Below are 21,573 nucleotides of genomic sequence, written 5' to 3'. Positions count from 1 at the left end.
GAAAGGAGAGCAGCACCCTTGCAGCAATACTTCACAGTTACCCAAAGCTAAGGACCAGCAAAGAAGTTTGGAATATGTTGAAGACTACTGCCTTTGTACTCATCAACCCAATTTTGATTCCCCAGAAGTTAGTCTGCAATACTGTATGAAAGGAGGAAGGAGTCTGAATCAGCCGGTGCCGCGACTACGCTACTCGTCAACTTTTCCCGGGTTCCCCACCCTCTCCTTGGGGGCGGGGCCTCGCCCCCCGGAAGCTCTCAGCCGCCCCGCCTTCCCCCTTCCGTTTCGCAGTTGCTAGGCTACCGGGACCCTAGCTGGAAACCATGGAGCCGTGATGCGGCGGTGTCCCTGTTTTCTGCCCCGTGTGCTGCTGGGCTTCTGTACCTGCTGTGTTACGGCCTCCCGCCGTGTTCAGGCTTTTCTGCTCCTGTAGACGCTGCACCCGCACCTGCTGCCTGGGTCGGACCGGAGCACGGAGGCAGTCGTGTCCTTTCTTCCCTTCTAGGAAATCTGCATCCCTCTCCTACCTTTCCGGAAACTTCCCTTCGCTACGTTTTCCCAGACCAGGAAGCCCTGAACCCCTGAATTTGGTTTTCAGAGCCCACTGTCCGGGCCCCTGACATTTATTTTTCATCTACCCTGAGACAACTCGCCAGATCCCTCCGTCCCCGTTTTTTTTCACTTTCCTGCGGCGTCCTGGTGGTGGGCATCTCCCTCTTCAGGGAGAGGGAAGCATGGGGCCTGCAAGGCTCCTGGCGCCTCAGGAGGAGGAGGCTGGTAGACGTGCTGGCCTTCCTGATTCCTCAGGTGCACCTCCGGGCCTCATAGTGGGAACCGCCAGGCGGGACCTTGTTTGCAGAGGAGAGGCTGAGTTGGCCGAGAAAACGGAGCGATGTGGCAGGATTTCCTAAAGAAACGTGGGAGCTGCCGAAGTGGAGGGAGGGAGTAGTGAATATCGGCAGTTTTTTCACTAGTCCTGTTCTGGTTTTTTAGCAGCTTCTGTGTAATCAGCTGCCCTCTTGGAAATCGGGCAGGGGGTGTGGCTGGATGCACGTGTCACGGACTGGTTGTCAGTGTACCATACAGAAGTAACATGTTCCCAGTATTGGAAACAGAGCTGAAGCAGGAGGTGGGTACACACCCCACTCCAGGAACTCCACAGAAGTCCAATACTAAATCAGAAGGTATATTCTGGTGGCAGCTTTTTTTCTAGCTGGAGATCTTGATCCCTCGGATAGAATAATTCGCATGAATGTCTTTCACTTGATTTGTTTACAGGTGCACTGTCCTCTGCAGCAATGCTGTGTATCTTTTATTAAGAGTTCAGTATTATTTGAAAGGACTTTCCTGACCCAGATGGCTTTCCTTTCACAGACTCTTCCTGATCCCTATGAAGACTTTATGTACCATCACCTCCAGTACTATGGCTACTTTAAAGGTAAATAGCTCATTATTATTAGCATCACCTTTCCTGGGTTCGTGAAGTAAATTGTTTGATTAACTGGGGGAGTTATGCTTGGATAAACTAATGATGAATTTTTCCAGCACCATTAGTGAAAGGTACTTCCTTTCCCCATTGATCTGCTATGTCACCTCTGTTGAGTGTACATAGATACAAGGGTCTTTTTGTCTATCCTTGCACTAACACGAGTACCACCCTTTGTTAATTATGCTATATGGCATGAAAATAGTCTTGCTATCAGGAAAGACTAGATGTCCTCCAATCTTGTTCTTCAAAAGTGTCTTGGCTATTCTTGCCTTTTTGTATAATTTTAGAATTGGCTTGTGATGTTTAAAAAAATTATTGAGATTGCATTGAATCTATAGAATTTAAATTCACAAAAACTGTGAATTTGCCAATACTGAGTTTTCCAATCTATGAATATAGTGTAATTCTCCATTTTATTTAGGTCTTCCTTAATGTCACCCAATAAAGGTTCATACCTTTTTTCATAGAACTTCATATTTTTATGCTATTATAAATGGCATCTTTATAAATTTTGGTTTTCTAACTTTGTTCCTGGTATTTAGAAATAAAATTTTTATATTGATTTTATTTCTAACTATCTTGTAAAACTTTCTTATTAACTAGTTCATTTTTTAAGTGATTACTAATTTGTTGAAAGTTGAATTTCCAGTTTGCCAGAGTCAGCAGAGCCCTCAGGACAAAGCAGCTGTGGGCATCAGGGCTCCCCTCCCACTCCGAGTACCAGCCTTCACTTGGCTGTGGCTCTCTTGGCTGCTCTTGTAGCTTCCATGCTGCTATACTATGCTGCTTCTCAAGTCTTCTCACTGTAAAACGGAGAAAATAATGTCTAACCCAAGTAAATTGGAATGTGAAAGCCCTCTGGAAAATGGGATGTATTCATTGTAAAGGCCTGTGGTGGGGGGGGTTTGGTAGCAGTGGTTTTGGTATTGACTTAGATGTGAGAGGTGATGAACTAGCCTTCCAGCACCTTTTAATTAAGCTTCCTGTTCTTAGCTGAGAGAGACAGTTTACCAGACTCTGCTACACACCAGCAAGCTTGGAAGAATAATCCCCGACTGGTCTTGAATGGCTCTTTGGGGGAAAGAGATTTGATACCAGATCCCCTGCAAAAGAAGAAGCTTCTGTGTGAGTAATAATCAGTGTGTATGAGCCCCAGAGCCCTCACTGCCTTGAGCAACTGCTCCAGGTTTCAGGAGAACATGGCCTGATGTAAGAGAAGCCAGAGGAGCAGACTTGGCTACTATTTCTGGCATCACTCAAAAAATGTTCTCCCTAGATCTACTTTGGATTGTAGGCTTAAATTAAAATACTGTACATGCTGGATTATCTTCCTCCCAATTGTTGGAAAATTTGTTAAGACTCTTTAGTCAAGAGTAAAACATTGACTTTTCACTCAGTTTTGATAGACATATTTGTTAAGGCTCTGCATAAGAGTGATGGAAACCAATTCCAGCTAGCTTAAGCAAAAGTGATTTTTCACAGGGATTCCACAGGTTTCTTCTAGAGTCTAACAGCAGGAATGCAGTTGAATTTCTCCCTCAATAGCTACATATTTGACCAAACATCAATTTCTCTTTGCTCCACATCTTCCCCATCCCCAGTCCATTCTACCGTCTTTCCTCATTATTGAAACAGCCTCATAATCTGTCTGCTGGTTTCCTCTCTTATTCCATGATGCCCCTTTCCAGTGCATTTACCACACAGCAATTGTTTTTTTATTTGCAAATCTGATTGTGTCCCTTTCCTAGTTAAAACTTTTGAATGACAAAGACCCAAAAGTCATAAAATATAACATTGGTAATTTTTACAGCAAAAATTTAAACTTCTGTATTGAAAAATGTACCATCAATAAAGAAACAATAACAAACTGAAAATAAATATATTTGTGACAAATACATCAAAGGATTAATTTCCTTACCATAACAGCTCTTACAAATCAATACGTAAAAGATGACCAAATAGAAAAATGGGCAAAAGACATGAGCAAGCAGTTAATAGAAAAACAAACACAGACAGTCAATAAGCTTTATGACAAGATGCTCAGTTTCACCACTAATTAAAGATACAAATCAAAATGTCAAGGTACCATTTTTTAAATTATGAGATCTGGGCAAAAAGAATGTCTTAACTGTACCTAGTATAGGTGAGTGTATGTGGGGGAAGACTCTCGTACACTGCTGTTAGAAATGTGAATAGGTCGACTATTTTAGGAAGGCAATTTGGCAATACCTAGGAAATTTAAAACAATACTTAACCCTTGATGTAGCAATTCCATTTTCTGTTATGTATCTTACATGTTTGCTCACCCCAGTGCCAGGAAGGCTCGTCTCATTCTGTGTCCCAGACCTCCTGGCAGGGAGTAGAAAGGCAAAGGTTGAATAAAGAACACCGCTGGTCTGGGTGGGATGGCTCAGGCTCCAGCTGACCACTCCCCCATTAGTTTCCTCCTGCCCTGTTTGCTGACATTTAAAATAACATTATAAGAAACAATTGCCAGTCTTAATGTAATAAAAAAAAAAAAAAAGTGCAAAATCAGCTTGTAGAACTAACACAACCATGTGAATGAGTTTTAGAATGTAATTGATCATTATTTTCCTGTTTTGACCATTGGAGTGAAAAAAATATTTTTTATCTTTATAGTAGCAAAGCATTTTATTATGTATGTTTTTTATAACTGGAAATGTACAAGGGCAAGAAGGATTGAGTTACATTCAAATGGTAGAAAAAAACACAAAAGGGCAACTGAAAGCTCTCCCTACTCTCCCCCCATGTAGTTGCTGTTGTTATTCTTTTCAGGAAAAAAAAATCCTTGTGTGTGTGTATACTTTTTTCTCTTTAATTGCTCACAGGGGATCCTATACACAGTCTTTACTTTGATAGTTTTGTGTAATAAAAATAAAAAAAGAACCTTTCCTATGAGCACACAAAAAAAATCTACCTCATTCTTTTTAAGGAAATCTATAGTATTCCATCTCATTAATATGTCATAATTATTTTAACTTCCCTTTTGATGGCTGCTTTGGTGGTTTACATATTTTTTTGTTATTTGTACAGTGTTGCAATGAGCATCTTGGTATATGTATCTTGATGAACTTTTGTGAGAAAAATCTATAAGGTAAATTCTCAGCAGTGGGATTCCTGGATCAAGAGTCTGTGTATTTTAAATCTTGCTAGGTACTGCCAAACTGCTTTCCAGAATGGCTGCCCCAATTTGCCTTCTTGCCAGTGGTTTCTGAGAGAACCTGCTTACTTACACTTTTGCCAGGATGAATGTAAAAACATGTAAATGTTTCTCCCATTACGTAAAAACCTGGTATCTCCTTGTCATTTTGATTTACATTTCTTTATGAGTGAGACTGAGCAGCTTTACCATATTTTCAAATCTGTATTGCCTCACTCCCCTCGCCCCAAACAGTGGGGAAAAGATTTAGCGATAGAAATACTGGGGCCCAAAGTGGGAATGGTGGGGAAAGAGGACTGAAAAACGAAAGACAAAGATCCCTAAGACAAACCGTGCCTCCTCCTTCCTCTTTCTAGGGCCTACCTGTCTATCTTCAATTCTGCACAGACAGATAGAAGCTATGAGTAGAGGTATTTCATGTCCTTCCGGACCAGCAAACTCAAACTGCTTTATGGGAACATGTCTTCACCCACTGTTCTCCCCACCAGAGATGAGAATAACCACACCAAGGACTGTCAGCCTTTCCTTCCCCCTTTCATTTTCATTCTTTCTATCATTTCCTTTCTTTTCCTCCCTTTTTTTTTTCATTCTCTATTTCCCAAGAGCTCTTCTTCTCTCTCTTCTGACCATTCTTACTCCTCTGCAACCCCCTTTCATCCTGTTTTATAAGTCTCTCTGTCCTTTGAATGGTTATATTATGAACTTGAAATTTAATTTGTAGATTGTCTCACTGTAGTTAAAAGTTTTATGTACATTTTTCTAAAATGCTAACGGGCAAATTAAAAGTTCCCTCTCGCCTCTAAACAAAAGTAATAAAACACATGTAACTTTTTATTCATTTATAATCCATTGTTGAAATATCTTAGCCCCATTAGCTCTGATTTAAAAAACAAAAAAGTTTCTTCTAACTTACTCTTAAAGCTTTACATTTAAATATTTAACAGACTATGCAGAATTTTAACAACATTTTACAGTTCCGAGCTGAGCTAAATCTCCTTGAAGGAAAAACATGTCCTAGGATGACACATCTGTGCCCATATTTCAATACTGTGTTAACTAATGTTACTCAGTTGTTACAGCTGGGCAGTAAAGTTCCAGGAGGAGAAAAAGGAAGCTGTTCACTCTTTCCCATTCCCTTGGGCAGATTCCTCTATGCTGACTCCACACCTTCTCAAGAGCAGACAGCTTCTTCATAATGAGTTTGGTGAAGCAAACCCACGTCTTCGAGAACCCCGAGATCTCTTTGGCTTTTTCTCTGGTAGCGCGCCACTGCAGGCTCCAAGATGGCCAATAGAATGTGAGGTCATCAAGGAAAACATTCGTCATATTGGTAATGTGACTCACGTGTCATGGTCTTGCTTTTCTGACAGACACTGCTAGGAGACCTCACAGTCCTGCATGCAGAAGTGCAAGGCAGGACAGATTGCACATCCATTAGCTCACCCCAAAGGGATCAAGCTCTGGGAAACTGATATACACTCACCAAAGTCAAAAGTTACACTAATGTGTAAACGAGAATGTTTCTGAGGTCATGGGACTGGGAGGATACCTTGCTAGAGGCCAAAATATATTAACACCTAGATCTGTTTTCTAGATTATGCTCATCTCAGTATTAACATGCTTGGTTGAGTTTTGTAAAAGTTGTACTTTACCAGCCTTGGTACAATTAACGAACATTGTATTAGGTTGATGCAAAAGTAATTGCCATTTAAAAAGTTAATAATTGCAAAAACCACAATTACTTTTGCACCAACCTAATATATGGCAGAACATTGTTTTTACTGTTTTTAATTACATTTTGAGTTCATTGGAGTTTTTTATAGGAATGGTAGGGACTTTCTTATGACATTGCTGGTTTTATCTTTGAGCTGTTGGTTCAGGTACAATCTTTAGCATTCATTTTATGAAGCATTTTCAGAAGTAGGTTGTATTGAAAAGTGGGGAACTTTTCTAATTGCTGGAACACTTACATCTACCAAGCATTATGTCTCTGCTTTAGACTGCTGGATAAACAATAGGCTGTTTCTTATTTTCTCACTTCCCTCTTAAAATATTCATTCAGTACATATCTGTTAAGCATCTACCATAAGCTAAGTACAGTGCTTGGTATTAGAGAAACAGTGATGAACAAGATGGAGACATCTATACCTCAGACACTAGTGAGGAAGTTAAAGATATAACCAGGCAATTGCACAGAGCTTGGTCCCTTTGGGAACTCTTAACCCCAGCCTGGAAGATCCGTGAGGGTTTCCAAGTGGAGTTGACATGCAAGCTGAGATCTGAAGGATGAGTTAGGAGTGATCCAACTGAGACGGTAGGAGAAAAGTGTTCCAGTTAGAGTAAGCAGAAAAAGAACATGGCGTATTTGGACAACCATGGAGCTTCGAGCATGAAAGACAAGTGATGAAGCTGAAAGTAAAGAGGTGGGCTCAGTGTCTTAACTGGGGCCAGAACTGCTGTTTGGGTGTTTGGAAATGTGTGTGTTGGTGGAGGAGCATTTTGAGTTGGCACAGTAGCTGAAAAGTCTTAAGGTCATCTGTCCCTCTCCTGTAAAATTTTTAGATGAAAGTCCCAAGTTGATCTGGCCAGACAATGGGATTTTGCTATTCTCTTTATAAAACAGACTAAGAGAATTTCTGTGAGGATTTTGGACTCAGTTCCAAGAGGGGAAAAAACTAGTGGGAAACTGAAATTTAATGTCCAAGTTATTGCAGTGGTAATCCACTAAGCCACTAAATCTTTTAAAAAGCAATTTTTAATAAATTCCAAGGAAATTTAATAGCAAGCACCTTCCTGTTTAAACCAAATTGTCAAAGCCTCATCACTCCCGATCACCTGAAAAGAAAAGAAAGTGGCGTTGTCTCTTACCGAGTTGCGTCTTTATATGCCCTTGGTTTCATCAGTGGCTACTGTACTTAAAATGATACTGAGAAGTTGCCCAAGTTCCATATGAGAAATCTTTTAGAATTGAGTGTCAATGAAAAAGCCTTACTTCCTCTGAAACAATGGATAACCTTGTTCCTCTCTGATAATAAAAGGTATGTAGCTGATCCTATTTCCCTGATTTTGAAAGGAAGCTCAATACCAAATTTTGAGGCGTTGTTGCAGCAACTATATTGACCTTTCCAGCTTTTTTTTAAGTCTTCTATTTAAAGTTTATGCTTCTGTTGTATGTGCCTTTTGTTAAAATTCTCCCCATAGTCTTTATGGAAAGAAGCAAGACCTAATTTTTAAACAAACTGGAAACTTAGGGTGGGAATTAGGTTTGATTCAACAAAACTAGCCATTTGAATAATAATTACTATAAGTTTATATCAATCCTGATAAAGTGCCTTTTATATTATTTCTTATTTTGTACTTTTTAAATGTTTTCTTTCAGAGAGTGTTCCACCTCAACCAGAATATTTCTATCAACCTACAGGAAATGAAAAGATACCAGAAATTGTAGGAGAAGAAAAAGGCACAGTTGTCTATCAATTAGATTCAGGTATTGTCATTACACTGAACAGTGAGTAATTAATCTCATGACAAAGTTATAATAAGTAATTATGACAAGGTTATACATATTTTCTATCATAAACGTAATTTTAAAAATCCATAGTTTAGTGATAAATTGTCTTTTCCGACCAACCTGAATGGGAGTCCTGATATTCATGACCAATCAGCTTTAAAATTTAATCTTTTAAAAAATGACAGTGCCTTTTTCTTATTAGTTCTAAGTCCATTTCATAGGTTCTCCCTTGTTATTCCTCTGCCTGAAATTCAGACATTGGGTCTTTGGGGAACTTGTCCTTCTTTTCTCCATCTCCTGTGTATACTTGAGTGAGTCATTTTATAGTGTGTGCATGTGACTGTCACTTACTGTGTGGTTTCCTGCATTAAGTTGCAGGCTTCCTAGGGATAGAATCCATGTCTTTTATAAAAATGTGTGCAAAACACTGTGCCCAACAACAGCAAAATACGCATTCTTTCAAGGGCACATGGTAGATTCCCCAGAATACACCATGTGCTAGGTTGTAACGCAAGCATTTAATAGATATTACTTAAAAGGATTGAAATGATACAAAATACATTCTTTGACCACAATAAAATTCAATCAGAAATCAACAACAGAATGACATTTGGGAAATCCACAAATACTTGGAAGTTAAGCAACACATTTCTAAGTAACCTATGGGTTAAAGAAATCACAAGGAGAGCTAAAAAATATTTTGAAGTGAGTGAAAATAAAACGACATATCAAAATTTATAGGATGCAGGCCAGAAGCGTCTCCCCCACAATGGAAACACCTGAAGCCTGGGGAGCTCTTAAGAGGCTGAGGTGCTAGAAAGCGTTTTGTAATATAAAAGAGATACTTGCCAATGTAGAGAAGTGTCAGCGAAATCCTGGAAGATATGATGTGATGCCTTCTTTCACTCGTGGGAAACATCACCCTGGGGATGAAAATGGACAATTCCCGCAGAGGAAAGCGCCTGCTTTCTTCGTTGTTTAAAATTTTAAATGTGATGAAAGTCTTTAAAGTGCTTGATTTATGGACAGTAACTTAAAAAAAATTAAATGGGACGCAGCTAAAGCACTGCAAGATAAATTTATGGCTTTAAATGCCTATATTTGAAAGGAAGAAAGATCTCAAATCAGTTACCTAAACTTCCACCTTGATAAATTAGAAAAATCAGAGCAAAATAAATCCAAAGCAAGCAGAAGGAAGGAAATAATACACATAATAATGAAGTCAGTGAAATAAAAATCAGAAAACTAACAGAGAAATATCAACCCAAAAGTTGGTTATTTGCAAACATCAACAAAATTGACAAAACTTTAGCTAGCCCAACCAAGGAAAAAGGAGACACAAGTTATCAAAATCAGGAAAGAAAGGGAATATAAACATCACTCTGCGGAAATCAAAAGAATTACAAGGTAATGCTGGTAACAACTTTATGCCAATAAATTAGACAACATAGATGAATAGGAACAATTGCTAGAAAGACACAAATTACCAAAACTGATTCAGGAAAAAATTGAAAGTCTGAATAGCTATAACAAATTGAATTAGTAATTTAAAGTCTTCCCCAAAAGAAATCCCCAGCCTAGACGGCTTGACAGGGTTTGTTTGAACTGTATCAAACATTTAAAGATGAACTAGTACTAATTCTTCATAAACTCTGAAAACAGAGGAGGAGGAAGACACTTTTCCCAATTCTTTTTTGTGAACCCAGTATTGCCCTGTTCCCAAAGCCAGACAGACATCGCAAGAAAACTGTCGTTTCAATTTTTCCCTGTGAATATAAACGCAAAATATTTCAGCAAAATACCAGCAAACCAAATCCAACAGCACATTAAAAAGATTATACATCATGACCAACGGGGATTTGTCCCAGGAGTGCAAGGGTGGTTTAACATAAGAAAATCAGTGTAACACACCACATTAATAGAATAACAGGAATAGAAAACACAATCATCTCAGTGTAGAAGAAGCATTTGACAAAATCCAGCCTTTCATTTAAGAATACTGAGAAAACTAAGAGTAGAGGAGAATTCCCTCAACTTGATAAAGTGTATTTATGGAAAGCAAGGATGTACTTCACACCCACCAAAATAGCTATAATAAAAATATAGACAATAACAAGTGCTGGAGAGGATGTGGAGCACCTGATAATACTAACATTTAAGACAGAAAGGAAAGGTAATATTAAAGAGCAGTGAGCCAAGAAATGTAAGCAAACATTCCCAAGGAAAGGGAAGTAAATTTTGGATTAACGCCAGGATGCCAAGTTAGTAACAGGGAGGGACATGGGGAGGTAACAAAGCTGCCAACAAGGGCGTCCTTTGTTATCACCAAAGATCATCCGATGTTCCTTGCACACACAGGTGTGTGCCTGAGCTAATTAGAGTTTTTCAATGAGTTCTCTGCCGTTGGGAAGTGCTGTATTCAAGAAATAGAAAGCAAGAAAAATAATTCTCATAATTTGAAAATCAATCTCCGCTAAATAATAATTATCAGAAAAGAAATCTATTTTGTTGGAAGACAAATATGTACTAAGTTTAGTTAGTAGAAATAGAATGTGTTAAATCAGCGAAATAAAGGGAGGTTTTTGGAGAAACAACCAGAAATAGGAGGCAGTATGTTAACATTCCTACAACTGGAAGAGTAAAATGAGCCAGTTGTTCCAGAGAGCCCAAGTGAGATACAAGCATACACAGTCTGTTCCCAGTTGACTTGGTCATGAGCTATCCCCATGTTTAATAATGTTATGGTGGGAAAACCTGTATGCAATGAAGTAGATAAAGTGGAGCAACTCACACTCTCCCTACCTCCACCTTGTGGAATGTCTGAGAAGGAGTTTGGGAGGCATTAAAGTATGAGACCATAAGTGGGTAGACTTGGGTAGTAAATAATAGAGAATGTACTGTTCCTAGCACCTCAAGAAATTCCTGGGATCCTAAGCCTGTTTTACCTGGTTGTAGTCATTTTCAATAAACCAGATGACCGTGGATCCACATTGTTTCTTCTGTTCTGCTGGCACTTATGTATTTCTGCATATCTTTCCCAAGAGGAAACCCGGGGACTGAGAGCTCATTCTACTGATGTAGCAGCTTTTATGAATTGTCCTTGTACTGTTATCACACAATTATGGCAGCTGCCTTGATCTTGTCCTTTGGATTCATCAAGGGGAGCTGAGCCCACCTTATTGGAGGAATAAAGAAACAGAAAACTGAAATTTTGGGGTTCCAGGGAGAATCTGGGAGTTTGTCAGTTCTGGGGCCCCAGAGCAACTACATACTGTGAGAATATTGGGGGAGTAGGGGGAATGAGATTGGTTTTGTTTTTTGAGAAATGTTACTGTGGGCTGTGAATTGGATCATCTTTAATTTTACCTGAGACACTCAAGAAAATACTGAAATTTCTGTATTAATGAAATGGTTGCTGGTCTGTTCCATTAATGAAATGGTTGCTGGTCTGTTCTCTGACTGTAGTTCCACGAAGAGACTGAACCATGTGGGTGCCCAGCTTTTAACTGGATTACATGTACTCTTGCTGGTGCTTCTGTTTCTACTTCCTCTGTGCTTGTTTTCGTTCACTCACTTCTTTTTTTGTTTTTCATTCACTTCTTTACATGCTTGCTTTCTCCTTTGCTCTCACTTATTATCCAGTGTTTATTATCTAAGGCTTTACAGTGACATGCTTGCAGATAGGAGCAAAAGTCATACTAGTACTATATTTACTAATGAACTGACTAGTTGGATACCATGTTTCCCCAAAAATAAGACCTAGCCGGACAATCAGCTCTAATGCGTCTTTTGGAGCAAAAAATTAATATAAGATCCAGTCTTATTATATTATATTATATTTATTATATATATTACATATATTATATTGTATTATATTGTATTACATTGCATTACATTACATTGTATTGTACCTGGTCTTATAGTAAAATAAGACTGGGTCTTATATTAATTTTTGCTCCAAAAGACACATTAGAGCTGATTGTCCTGCTAGGTCTTATTTTGGGGGAAACAGGGAAATCAGGCCCCACACATACTACTATTTAATGCTAGTATCTATCCTGTCTCATGGTCAGCATCGTTGTTGATATCTGTTACTTGCTGATTGTTAGATACTGTTAAAATCTAATAATATAATGCAAATAAAGTACAAATTAATTGCAAAATGAAATTATGTCCTTAACAAGAGACACAGGATGTTTTTGAAATTGATGAATGTTAATGAATTGCCTGAATCCCTTGCAAAGCCACTGACAAAGGAGAATCTTATCAGTTAACAAAGAAAAAAATTAACAAAAGATGACAAAATAGGTTCTTTTAGGTACAATGATGAGCATATTGTGGTACAAAGAAAAATCCTTGGGAAAACTAGGAAGCCCTAAAAGAATTTTGCAAAAGTAACTACAAAAATGACAAATGTTATACGGCACTCTCACTGCATTTGTCTAAAACATTGCAACCCCACCAAAAAAATAATAAATAATTTATTATTATTCTAAGGGTTAGAAAGAGATTGTGATTGTAATCTAAATTTTGTTAGATAAATTTCATAATTTTTTGTTTTAGCCTCATTTTAAAGATAAAATTTTAATCATAACCTCTAATTTTTCACTAATTACTGTGATATTTTGATTTCCCTCTTAGGAAAATTCACTCATGCCAGTTCTTCCCAAACTTCTATTTTTGTTACATTTAAATCAGGAAGGATGTACCAAAAAATTGCATGGATTATACTTTGTTTTCCCCTTTATCTTTTTTTATTTTATTATTTAATTTAATTTTTATTGGGGAACAGTGTGTTTTTTCCAGGACCGATAAGCTCCAAGTCAAGTTGCTGTCCTTCAATCTAGTGGTAGAGGGCGCAGCTCAACTCCAAGTCCAGTCACCGTTTTCAATCTTTAGTTGCAGGAGGCGCAGCCCACGATGCCATGTGGGAATTGAACGGGCAACCTAGTTGCTGAGAGCTCGCGCTCTAACCAACTGAGCCATCTGGCCGCCTCCCCTACCTTTATCTTTTTAAAATTAATCAAAAGGTGCTGTTTGTTTGTTGTGTTTTTCTTTTTTCTTTTTGAATAAAATTGCAAATCTTTTCAGATGTTTTATTTAGAATGTTAATTTTTGCCACTATTCTTTTAAATTAGGGTTGAAATGGGTACAAGTAGTATCGGAGACGCCAAGGGTAGCCATGCATCAAAAAGAAGTGCTCTAAAACACTTACAGGCCTTCAAAGAAATAAATACACTGGTTAAAATTAAAGTTCTCAGCAAGGACAATTGTTAACCTAGAATAGTTCTGAACACATAGGGGGACTCAGTGAGTGTTTGCTGGACAAATGGAGTCTGAGAGGGATGTGGCCTCAATATGTCTGTCATCTGCAGTGCCCACCGAAGGTTCCTGTTTTAGCAGCTCCAGAGTGGGAGGCAAACGAGGAGATATCAAGGAACTGGCTGTCACACTGCAAGGACCAGATGATAATACTCTACTGTTTGAATCGAGGTTTGAGAGTGGGAATCTGCAAAAAGCTGTCAGAGTGTGAGTAACCAGGCAGATTTTCCCAAAGGGATGGTGACTGCAGTGACTGAGACATGTCCCCAGGAATCACATTAGGAGACTGGTGTGTTTTCGAAAAAGAGAGAGGTGATGGGAAATGGTTATGAGGATGAGGGGGAAGAATGGAATAATTGTGGCTCATATTTTTCCCCAGAATAAAAATGTAAATGGTTTTTTTCTGCCTATAAAAGAAACTAGGGCTCACTTAAAATTTGTATTAATAAAAATATATAACAAAAACTTGAGTCCTATAATCATACCTCCCAGATCCAGTTTGATGGATATGCATTATTTTTTGCTCTCTCTGTATATTTGTAATATATACAAGTTATGTATTTTTAAAACTAGGATAATGGGATACATACTGTTGGCAAATTGCTTTTTCCACTCAGTAAATTTTAGATGTTTTTCTACGGCAGTATTACAGTTATAGCTCATTTTTAATAATTCATATTATTCTATTGTATAGCTATTCCATGCCTTTTTTACCCTGTCCTCAGCTGATGGGAAATTGAGATGTTTACAATTTTTTGTTTAACAAATTAACAGAATTAAATCCGTATGCATTTATCTTTTTAACTATTTGTGTTTTTATGGGATGAATTCTAGAAATAAAATTGTTGGGTCAAAGTGTGTGAACACTAAGTATGGCTAGTTTTTGCCACATGGACCTCCGAGATTTCAGTTCCCATAAGCAGTGCATGAGAGTGCCTCTTGCCCAGTGTTGGCCTCTTGATGAGACGGAGGATAAAATGACATCCTATTTTAATTTGTATTTCTTTACTGATGCATGTGAGTGGATATGCTTTCGTGTTTGGAGCATTTATATTTCCTCTTCCGGAAATTAGTCCTGCTCCTTTTCAACAAGGTGCGTGCATTCCAGAGATGCCCCTCATCTTCAAACAGTTGATGATCAGAGATAAAAATCGTGCAGGAGGCTGAGGGGTCTCCACACTGGCGATGTCCAGGATGCACTAGCAGCCAGCAGAAAGCTCCAGCTTCACTGCTGTTCAGTATGTTTCAAAGCAGTGTAGTGACGTGGTTAAAGCTGCCAGCAGGTACTCTAGAAAGATACCAAGAAGCTCCCAGCGCTCCCAAACATCCAGTGCAGGAGGCAGTGCGAATTTTGAGACTCTTCCTGTCCTACCCCAAATAGACTCTCCTTCCCCAAGTTCCTGTTAGTCCAATAGACGAGTCAGAGAACTAGGTAAATTAGAAAATGAACGTTGGATGTAGCAGGCTTTCTATTGTAATAAGATCTGTTTTGACAGTATTTTCCCAGATTTGTTTTTTTTTTTAATTTTAGTTTATTAAATTTATTGGGGTGACAATTGTTAGTAAAATTACATAGATTTCAGGTGTACAATTCTGTATTACATCATCTATAAATCCCCCAGATTTGTTTTTTGACGGGCGTGTAGGTTTACAGAGATACTCTTCTATTTTTCTCCGTTACAGAGACACCTATGAGTATGAACTCACCTTGCGAACTGACCTGTACACAAACAAACACACTCAGTGGTTTTATTTTCGAGTTCAGAACACCAGAAAAGATGCCACCTATCGCTTCACCATTGTCAACCTACTGAAACCCAAGAGCCTTTATACTTTAGGGATGAAGCCACTCATGTACTCCCAGTTGGATGCCGACACCCACAACCTTGGCTGGAGGAGAGAAGGAAAAGAAATCAAGTATTACAAGAACCACCTGGGTGACGGGCTGCAGCCCTTTTACTGTCTCACGTGGACCGTTCAGTTTCCACACGACCAGGACACTTGCTTCTTTGCACACTTCTATCCATACACGTACACTGATTTGCAGTGCTACCTCCTGGCAGTGGCAAACAACCCCGTCCAGTCGCAGTTCTGCAAACTCCGAACTTTATGCAGGAGCCTCGCAGGAAATACCGTCTACCTGCTCACCATCACCAACCCATCCCAGACCCCTCAGGAGGCAGCTGCAAAGAAAGCCGTGGTCCTGAGTGCCAGGGTCCACCCTGGAGAAAGTAATGGCTCCTGGGTCATGAAAGGCTTTCTGGACTTCATTCTTAGCAACTCCCCAGATGCCCAGCTCCTCAGAGACATCTTTGTCTTCAAAGTGGTTCCCATGTTAAATCCAGACGGAGTGATTGTGGGGAATTACCGCTGTTCATTGGCTGGAAGGGACTTGAACAGGCATTATAAAACCATCCTGAAGGACTCTTTCCCTTGCATCTGGTACACCAGGAGCATGATTCAGAGGTGAGACCCTTTATTGACCTTCCTCTGGATGCTGTGAGCTCTGTCCAATGGGGGCCGAGGTCTCTCAGGATGTTGTGGGAATTTCGAAGGCTTTGGGGACAGAGCCTCTACCATTCTCTTTGCAGTCACTTGGGTTTGTTCACTTTCAAACTTTTAAATTAGGTCTTATCTTTGGGTTAAAACTGAACATGCAACATTTCAACTAGAGGTATTTCGCTTATAAGTGAAATGATCGAATGGAAAAAGTTAGAAGTCAGAGGAATTCATAGGTCTTCATGATAAGACTTGTGTAATAATACTAATAGTACCTAACCATTGCTCAGTACTTTGTTGTATGAGGAAACAGGCAGTATTCTCAGTGCTTTGCACTTAGGACCTACTTAATCTTCACATTAACCCGATGGGGTACCACAATCAATATCCCCACTTTGTATACACGCGTATGATGAGGAAATAAAGGCTCAGGAAGGTTAAGTGACATGGCTGTTACGTTGCAGTCATACAGCCTAGTAACTAGTGAATACATATTTAAACACAGGCTCTCTTGTTCCAGAGTCCGCATTCCTTATTACCATCTTATATTGCCTCTCATGAGGAAAGAATCCTAACTCAGTTAGCATTCTCCAGCCTGTGTAAAAGCAGTTGAAGGCTACGATGTAATAGCACCCAGCATACAGGAGCTTCCACGTCACTGGAAATGGAACTCCAGCATATGAGAATATGTGAATGCACATTCCTTCTAACCACATCTGTGTGGAAGGCTGGGAGTACTGTTGGACCGGCAGTCAAATGGCGAACAGCATATGTTTGCGAGTCAGGCCTGGATCTGAGAACCGGTTTCATTACTGGCTGGTCTGTGACCTTGGAAATGATTACAGTCTGCACTTCAGCTTTCTCATCTGTTGAATGGGGATAATTATACCTGCCTTGGGTGGTTACTGTGAGGATGAAATGAGATAATCCGTGTAATGTATTTAGTTAGCATAGCACCCAGCACATTGTAAATGTGTGGCATTATTGTTCCCATCCTCTTTGTCCGAACAACATTATTGTGGGGAAATCGACCTTGTTTGGAAGATTGAATAGGAGTCCTGGGTGGTCAGGAGACCAAGAAGAGCTGAGCCTTACAGGAACTCACCCCGGAAAGTCAGGAACCAAGCCTTTCTTCGGTTCTGTCTTTTTCATCCCTGTAATGGCAGCCTCTCTGCCTCTCCCCCTTTTCCCACTGATCTGCACCAGGGTAGGTTTTCTTTCAATAGATTTTCTCTGCTTCCTTGTCAATGTGTACAAGGCCTGCCTACCACCCCTTTCCACATCAGGACTTTTCCATCTCAAGTTCATGTGACTGGCAGGGGCAAGGAGTGCTGGTGACATGTTTACAGCAGTGGCTGAGGATAGGTAGAGGGTCCTTTGAAGGCCATTGATGGTTGAAGTTTTCTTACGGGGGAAGGTATCAACAGACATACTTAAGGAAGAGACTCCAAAAAGTATTTGATTATTCCCATGCATTTGGATGTGCACTGAGTCTTTTGTTTGCTCCCCCCGCCCCCAACAGACTTCTTGAAGAAAGGGAGGTTCTCTTGTACTGTGATTTTCATGGCCACAGCCGTAAGAATAATATCTTCCTGTATGGCTGTAATAACAACGATCGCAAGTACTGGCTTCATGAGCGAGTCTTTCCTTTAATGTTAAGCAAAAATGCACCAGATAAGGTGAGCACGTAAGGTAATTTTCTGTCCATTGACTAAGGGAGACGGGAACTCACTGCTTCCTCTATTAGTATTTGATTTGCCACTTTGTATCTCTTTCCATTATCCAAGAATTTAGAAAGTTGTGGCTTTAAGAATTACTGTGTCCATCAACCGACGGACAAAATAAATAAAATGTAGTACAGCCACACAATGGAATGTCGTTTGGCAATAAAGAGAATTAACTACTGATAACACTAGGACGCAGATGAACCTTGAAAACATGATGCTTAGTGAAAGAAAATAGACACAAAAGGCCACACATTGTATGATTCCATTCTATGAAATGTTCAGAAGAGGCAAATCTATAGAGACCAAGTAGTTTAGTGACTGCCCGGGGCTCGTGGGGGCAGGGTGGCATGGGGAGTGACTGACTGTTAATGGGTACTGGGTTTCTTCTTTGGGGTATTGAAAATGTTGTAAACTTAGGTCGCGGTGATGGCTGCACAACTCTGAATATACTTAGACCATTGAATTGTGTACTTCAGATGTGTGAATTTTATGGTATGTGGATTATATCTCAATAAGGTGATTCTTAAAAACAGCTCTGGCTGTTTTGCACAAGTTCAAACTTAGTAGTAGAGTCCTATGTCACCTTTAATCCTACTGTCTGTAGTGGAAAGCAGCTATGGAAGGACAAACAGTGCTGATGTTATATGAGTCTCCACAGAAAAGTTTATGTGCTACAAGATCACAAATAACTGTAAGATATTAAAGGGCTAATGAAAACAACTCACGTCTTTAATAGTTGGCTGAGGAACAGCTCTGTGACAGTTGGGCATAGACAGAGCATCTACCCAGAAGTTGGTTTTCAGCATCATAAATATATCCACAAAACATTGCTGTCATTAGAAAGAAGAAATTAGATTGGCTTTAGAAAAATATTTAAATGATAATGCAGATTTTCTCACACAAAGATACATAAAACAAATATTTTGTATCTGCTACTCTGTAAAAAAAAAGTGGGGGGAAGCTTTCCTTCCTCCCTCCCTTCCTTCCTTCCTTCCTTCCTTCCTCCCTCCCTCCCTCCCTCCCTCCCTCCCTCCCTCCCTTCCTTCCTTCCTTCCTTCCTTCCTTTCCTTTCCTTTCCTTTCCTTTCCTTTTTTTAATCTTCCTGTCTATTTTTGCCAAGGGTCTCTTTCTTCAAATGAAATCACATCCAGAAGCCAGTATCTAAAACCATTAGAAGCAGAACTGCACTAAGTGGAGGGGGGCAGAGGGCTTGGAGTCCTCCCGGCCCGCCTCCTCCCTCAGTCCTGCAGCCCCAGTGCCCCTGGCTCCTCAGCAGAACCCCTGGATTCCACAGAGCACAATTTAGAGACCACTGGGTAGTAAGATACCTCCCACTGTGAAACATTTTCAGCAGGATAGGCTGGGATGTGTTGGGATAGGTGCCATGTGTGTGTTATAAACTCCAAGTGAGAGAAGAGTGTTGGGTGGTCATGAAAGACAATAGAGAATATTGAACCCCGAGCTGAGAATGTTGGCAGAAGGAAGCAGGAGAGGTCCTGGCAGAGACTATAGGTGTGAGGCGTACAGAAATCATATTATATAGAGAATAGAGAATAAACCCAACTAGATACAAGGGTTTAAGCTGGGGAGGGGTAGAAAATAAGTCTTAGACAGGTTGGTTAGTGCCTTGAATGCCGAAGTAAGCCAGCATTCCCAAACAGGAGTTGAAGGAACCCTAGTCCTGCAGAATATCCCCAGGGAGGCTGAGGAAAGGGCGGAAGGGTACACGGGCAATGAAAACCAGAATCTACGCCCCTTGGGAGGGTCATAGTCCACAGAAACATATCAAATACTCGGAGAGGTCCTGCACAGGAAACCTGGTTAATTTGGTTAACCCTTCATCTCCCTGACTAACACGACCACAGAACTCATACTTCCCAGTAATACCTGTTAACATCCCTTAGAATTAGTATTTTATGGAACATGCTTTCGGAAGTAATAGGTAGACCCCAAGGGAACCAGTCTTGCATCATATTAATGTGTCTTAGACACTCGTGCAGTTTCCGGTTTATGATTCACAGAAGATACGGATTTCTCTTTAGTTCTCTTTTCCTAGCTGTAATTTTAAGATCCAAAAGTGCAAAGAAGGAACAGGACGTGTCGTGATGTGGCGGATGGGCGTCCCAAACAGCTACACCCTGGAGGCTACCTTTGGCGGGTCCACCCTGGGTGAGCGCTCTCGTACCTCGTAGGCCAGCACGGCGAGGGCAAGCCAAGCAAGGCACTGGGGAGACGAAACCCCTTCACATGTTGGGGAGACCATTGATGTAGAGGGGGTTCTTGCCTGTGCCTTATGCTGAATTTGAGAACCCAAACTATGAGGGTGAAATGTAATACTTGATGGGGCATCAGTACAGCCTAACGGGTACTGAGGACCAGGAATCAGGCAGATCTGGGTTTGAATTGCAGCTCCGTTTACTAGTTGTGTGAACCTGGGTAAGTTACTTAACTCCTCAGACCTCATTTTTCTTTAACTGTTGATAAGAGTAGTACCTGAATTATAGGTACTACTTGATGAGATAGTGCGTATAAAGCACTTGGCATAGTGCCTACCACCAAGTAAAACTTTATCATTGTAATTATAACCCCATAATTAAAAGACTATAAACTTTTGCATTGGCAATGTTTCTTCTGAGCCAAACTAAGACTAGGAGAGAGACCCTGTCCAGAAGCATAATATTCTAGAATCAGAGGTGGTGTTTTTCATGAGATAGTCATAAAATAGATTTTTATTTGCTTGTTAAGATTTAATAAGAAATCTTCACAATTTTTTTCCAGGCAGTAAAAGACACACTCACTTTACCACTGAGGATCTGAAGTCCCTAGGTTATCATGTCTGTGACACCCTTCTGGATTTCTGTGATCCTGACCAAACCAAGGTAAAAAACGGTGTTTCGAGAAATGTGGTGATGCTACTTTGATGAGTTTCACATGGGCCCAAAGTCAGCTCAGTGGGATTACAGGTGACCTTTATTTTCTCCTTAATATTTTTCTGAAGTTTTTATAATCAGAGAAAATAAGAAAGCCCCCCACTTGCACACTCTCAGCAAAGGGTAAGAAGACCTCAAATTCACCGAGAAGATAGAGACCATCATGCCAGCTTTCCCTCAGCACACCTCTCCCTCGCTTCTAGGCTTACCCATGGCAGCCAATGCTTAGTTCCCTTGCTCCTGTTTCAGAAAATCAGAAAATAAGAAAGCCCGCCACTTGCACACTCTCACCTTTCTTTTCTCTAAACTTAACCCTGCCCTTTGTGCGCTTGCCAACCTCCCCTATGGCCTCCAGGAGATCTTTCCTCAGTGATAACCTCCTCTCCTTTGTCTGTCCTGTTTTCCCCTCTTCTTACTTCTTCCCCTCAACTGCAGATGTTCTCAAGCTGTTTCTGTCCTAAATCACAGAAAGAGGTTTCCTTTGGCCTTGTTTCTCCCACAGGTTTTTTCCATTTCCATCCATCGCTCAACTTCTTAAAAAGGGGGTCTGTACTCATGGTCTCTAACCCATCTCTCCGACCCGCTCTGAAATGTCAGCCCTGGGAATGCGTGCTTTGTACCACTCTGGATGCAATTGTTTAATAAGAAATATTTAAAGGAAAATTTGACCACAACATGGCCTATTAAATTGTATTTGCCATAGGCCAAAATCTGAGCAACCCCACTTCTTTCTCCTTCCTTACTACTCAAGAAACTCAAATAAATAAGACCTTTGCAGTGCCTAAGAAGTTTATTATTGGCTATAGCCAGAGGAAAGTGGATAAAGCCATGTTCACTGGTATTCTGATTGTTCTTACAGCTCATGTAATTTATTCGTTCGCATGTGCTTAATAGCTTACTCATCTTTATGTCCC

At 40.1% G+C, this 21,573-nt stretch overlaps 1 protein-coding gene across 9 annotated transcripts in view; it reads left to right on the top strand.

The window, feature by feature from the left end:
- Positions 1-280: 280 nt before the first annotated feature.
- AGBL2 (AGBL carboxypeptidase 2) overlaps positions 281-21,573 on the top strand; it is a 32,518-nt gene continuing 11,225 nt past the window's right edge. The window contains exons 1-12 of one of the 9 annotated variants that reach the window (XM_019743690.3): positions 281-459; positions 994-1,129; positions 1,375-1,438; positions 2,483-2,614; positions 5,027-5,080; positions 5,815-6,000; positions 8,050-8,157; positions 13,557-13,710; positions 15,187-15,969; positions 17,525-17,681; positions 19,772-19,898; positions 20,508-20,608. In XM_019743690.3, coding sequence (XP_019599249.3) covers positions 1,094-1,129; positions 1,375-1,438; positions 2,483-2,614; positions 5,027-5,080; positions 5,815-6,000; positions 8,050-8,157; positions 13,557-13,710; positions 15,187-15,969; positions 17,525-17,681; positions 19,772-19,898; positions 20,508-20,608 — 1,902 coding nt within the window. In that variant the 5' untranslated portion in view covers positions 281-459; positions 994-1,093. Of the gene's footprint in view, positions 1,185-1,220; positions 1,439-2,482; positions 2,615-5,026; positions 5,081-5,814; positions 6,001-8,049; positions 8,158-13,556; positions 13,711-15,186; positions 15,970-17,524; positions 17,682-19,771; positions 19,899-20,507; positions 20,609-21,573 lie in introns of those variants that run through there. The other 8 variants (XM_019743687.3, XM_019743689.3, XM_074336394.2 and 5 more) reach the window with 8 other exon arrangements.

Source organism: Rhinolophus sinicus, chromosome 14 (genome assembly GCF_057876585.1).
Source record: "Rhinolophus sinicus isolate RSI-liver-muscle chromosome 14, RSI-T2T, whole genome shotgun sequence".
Lineage (NCBI taxonomy): Eukaryota > Metazoa > Chordata > Mammalia > Chiroptera > Rhinolophidae > Rhinolophus > Rhinolophus sinicus.
Note: the sequence above shows the minus strand (reverse complement) of the source record. Positions and strands in the feature narration are given on the sequence as shown.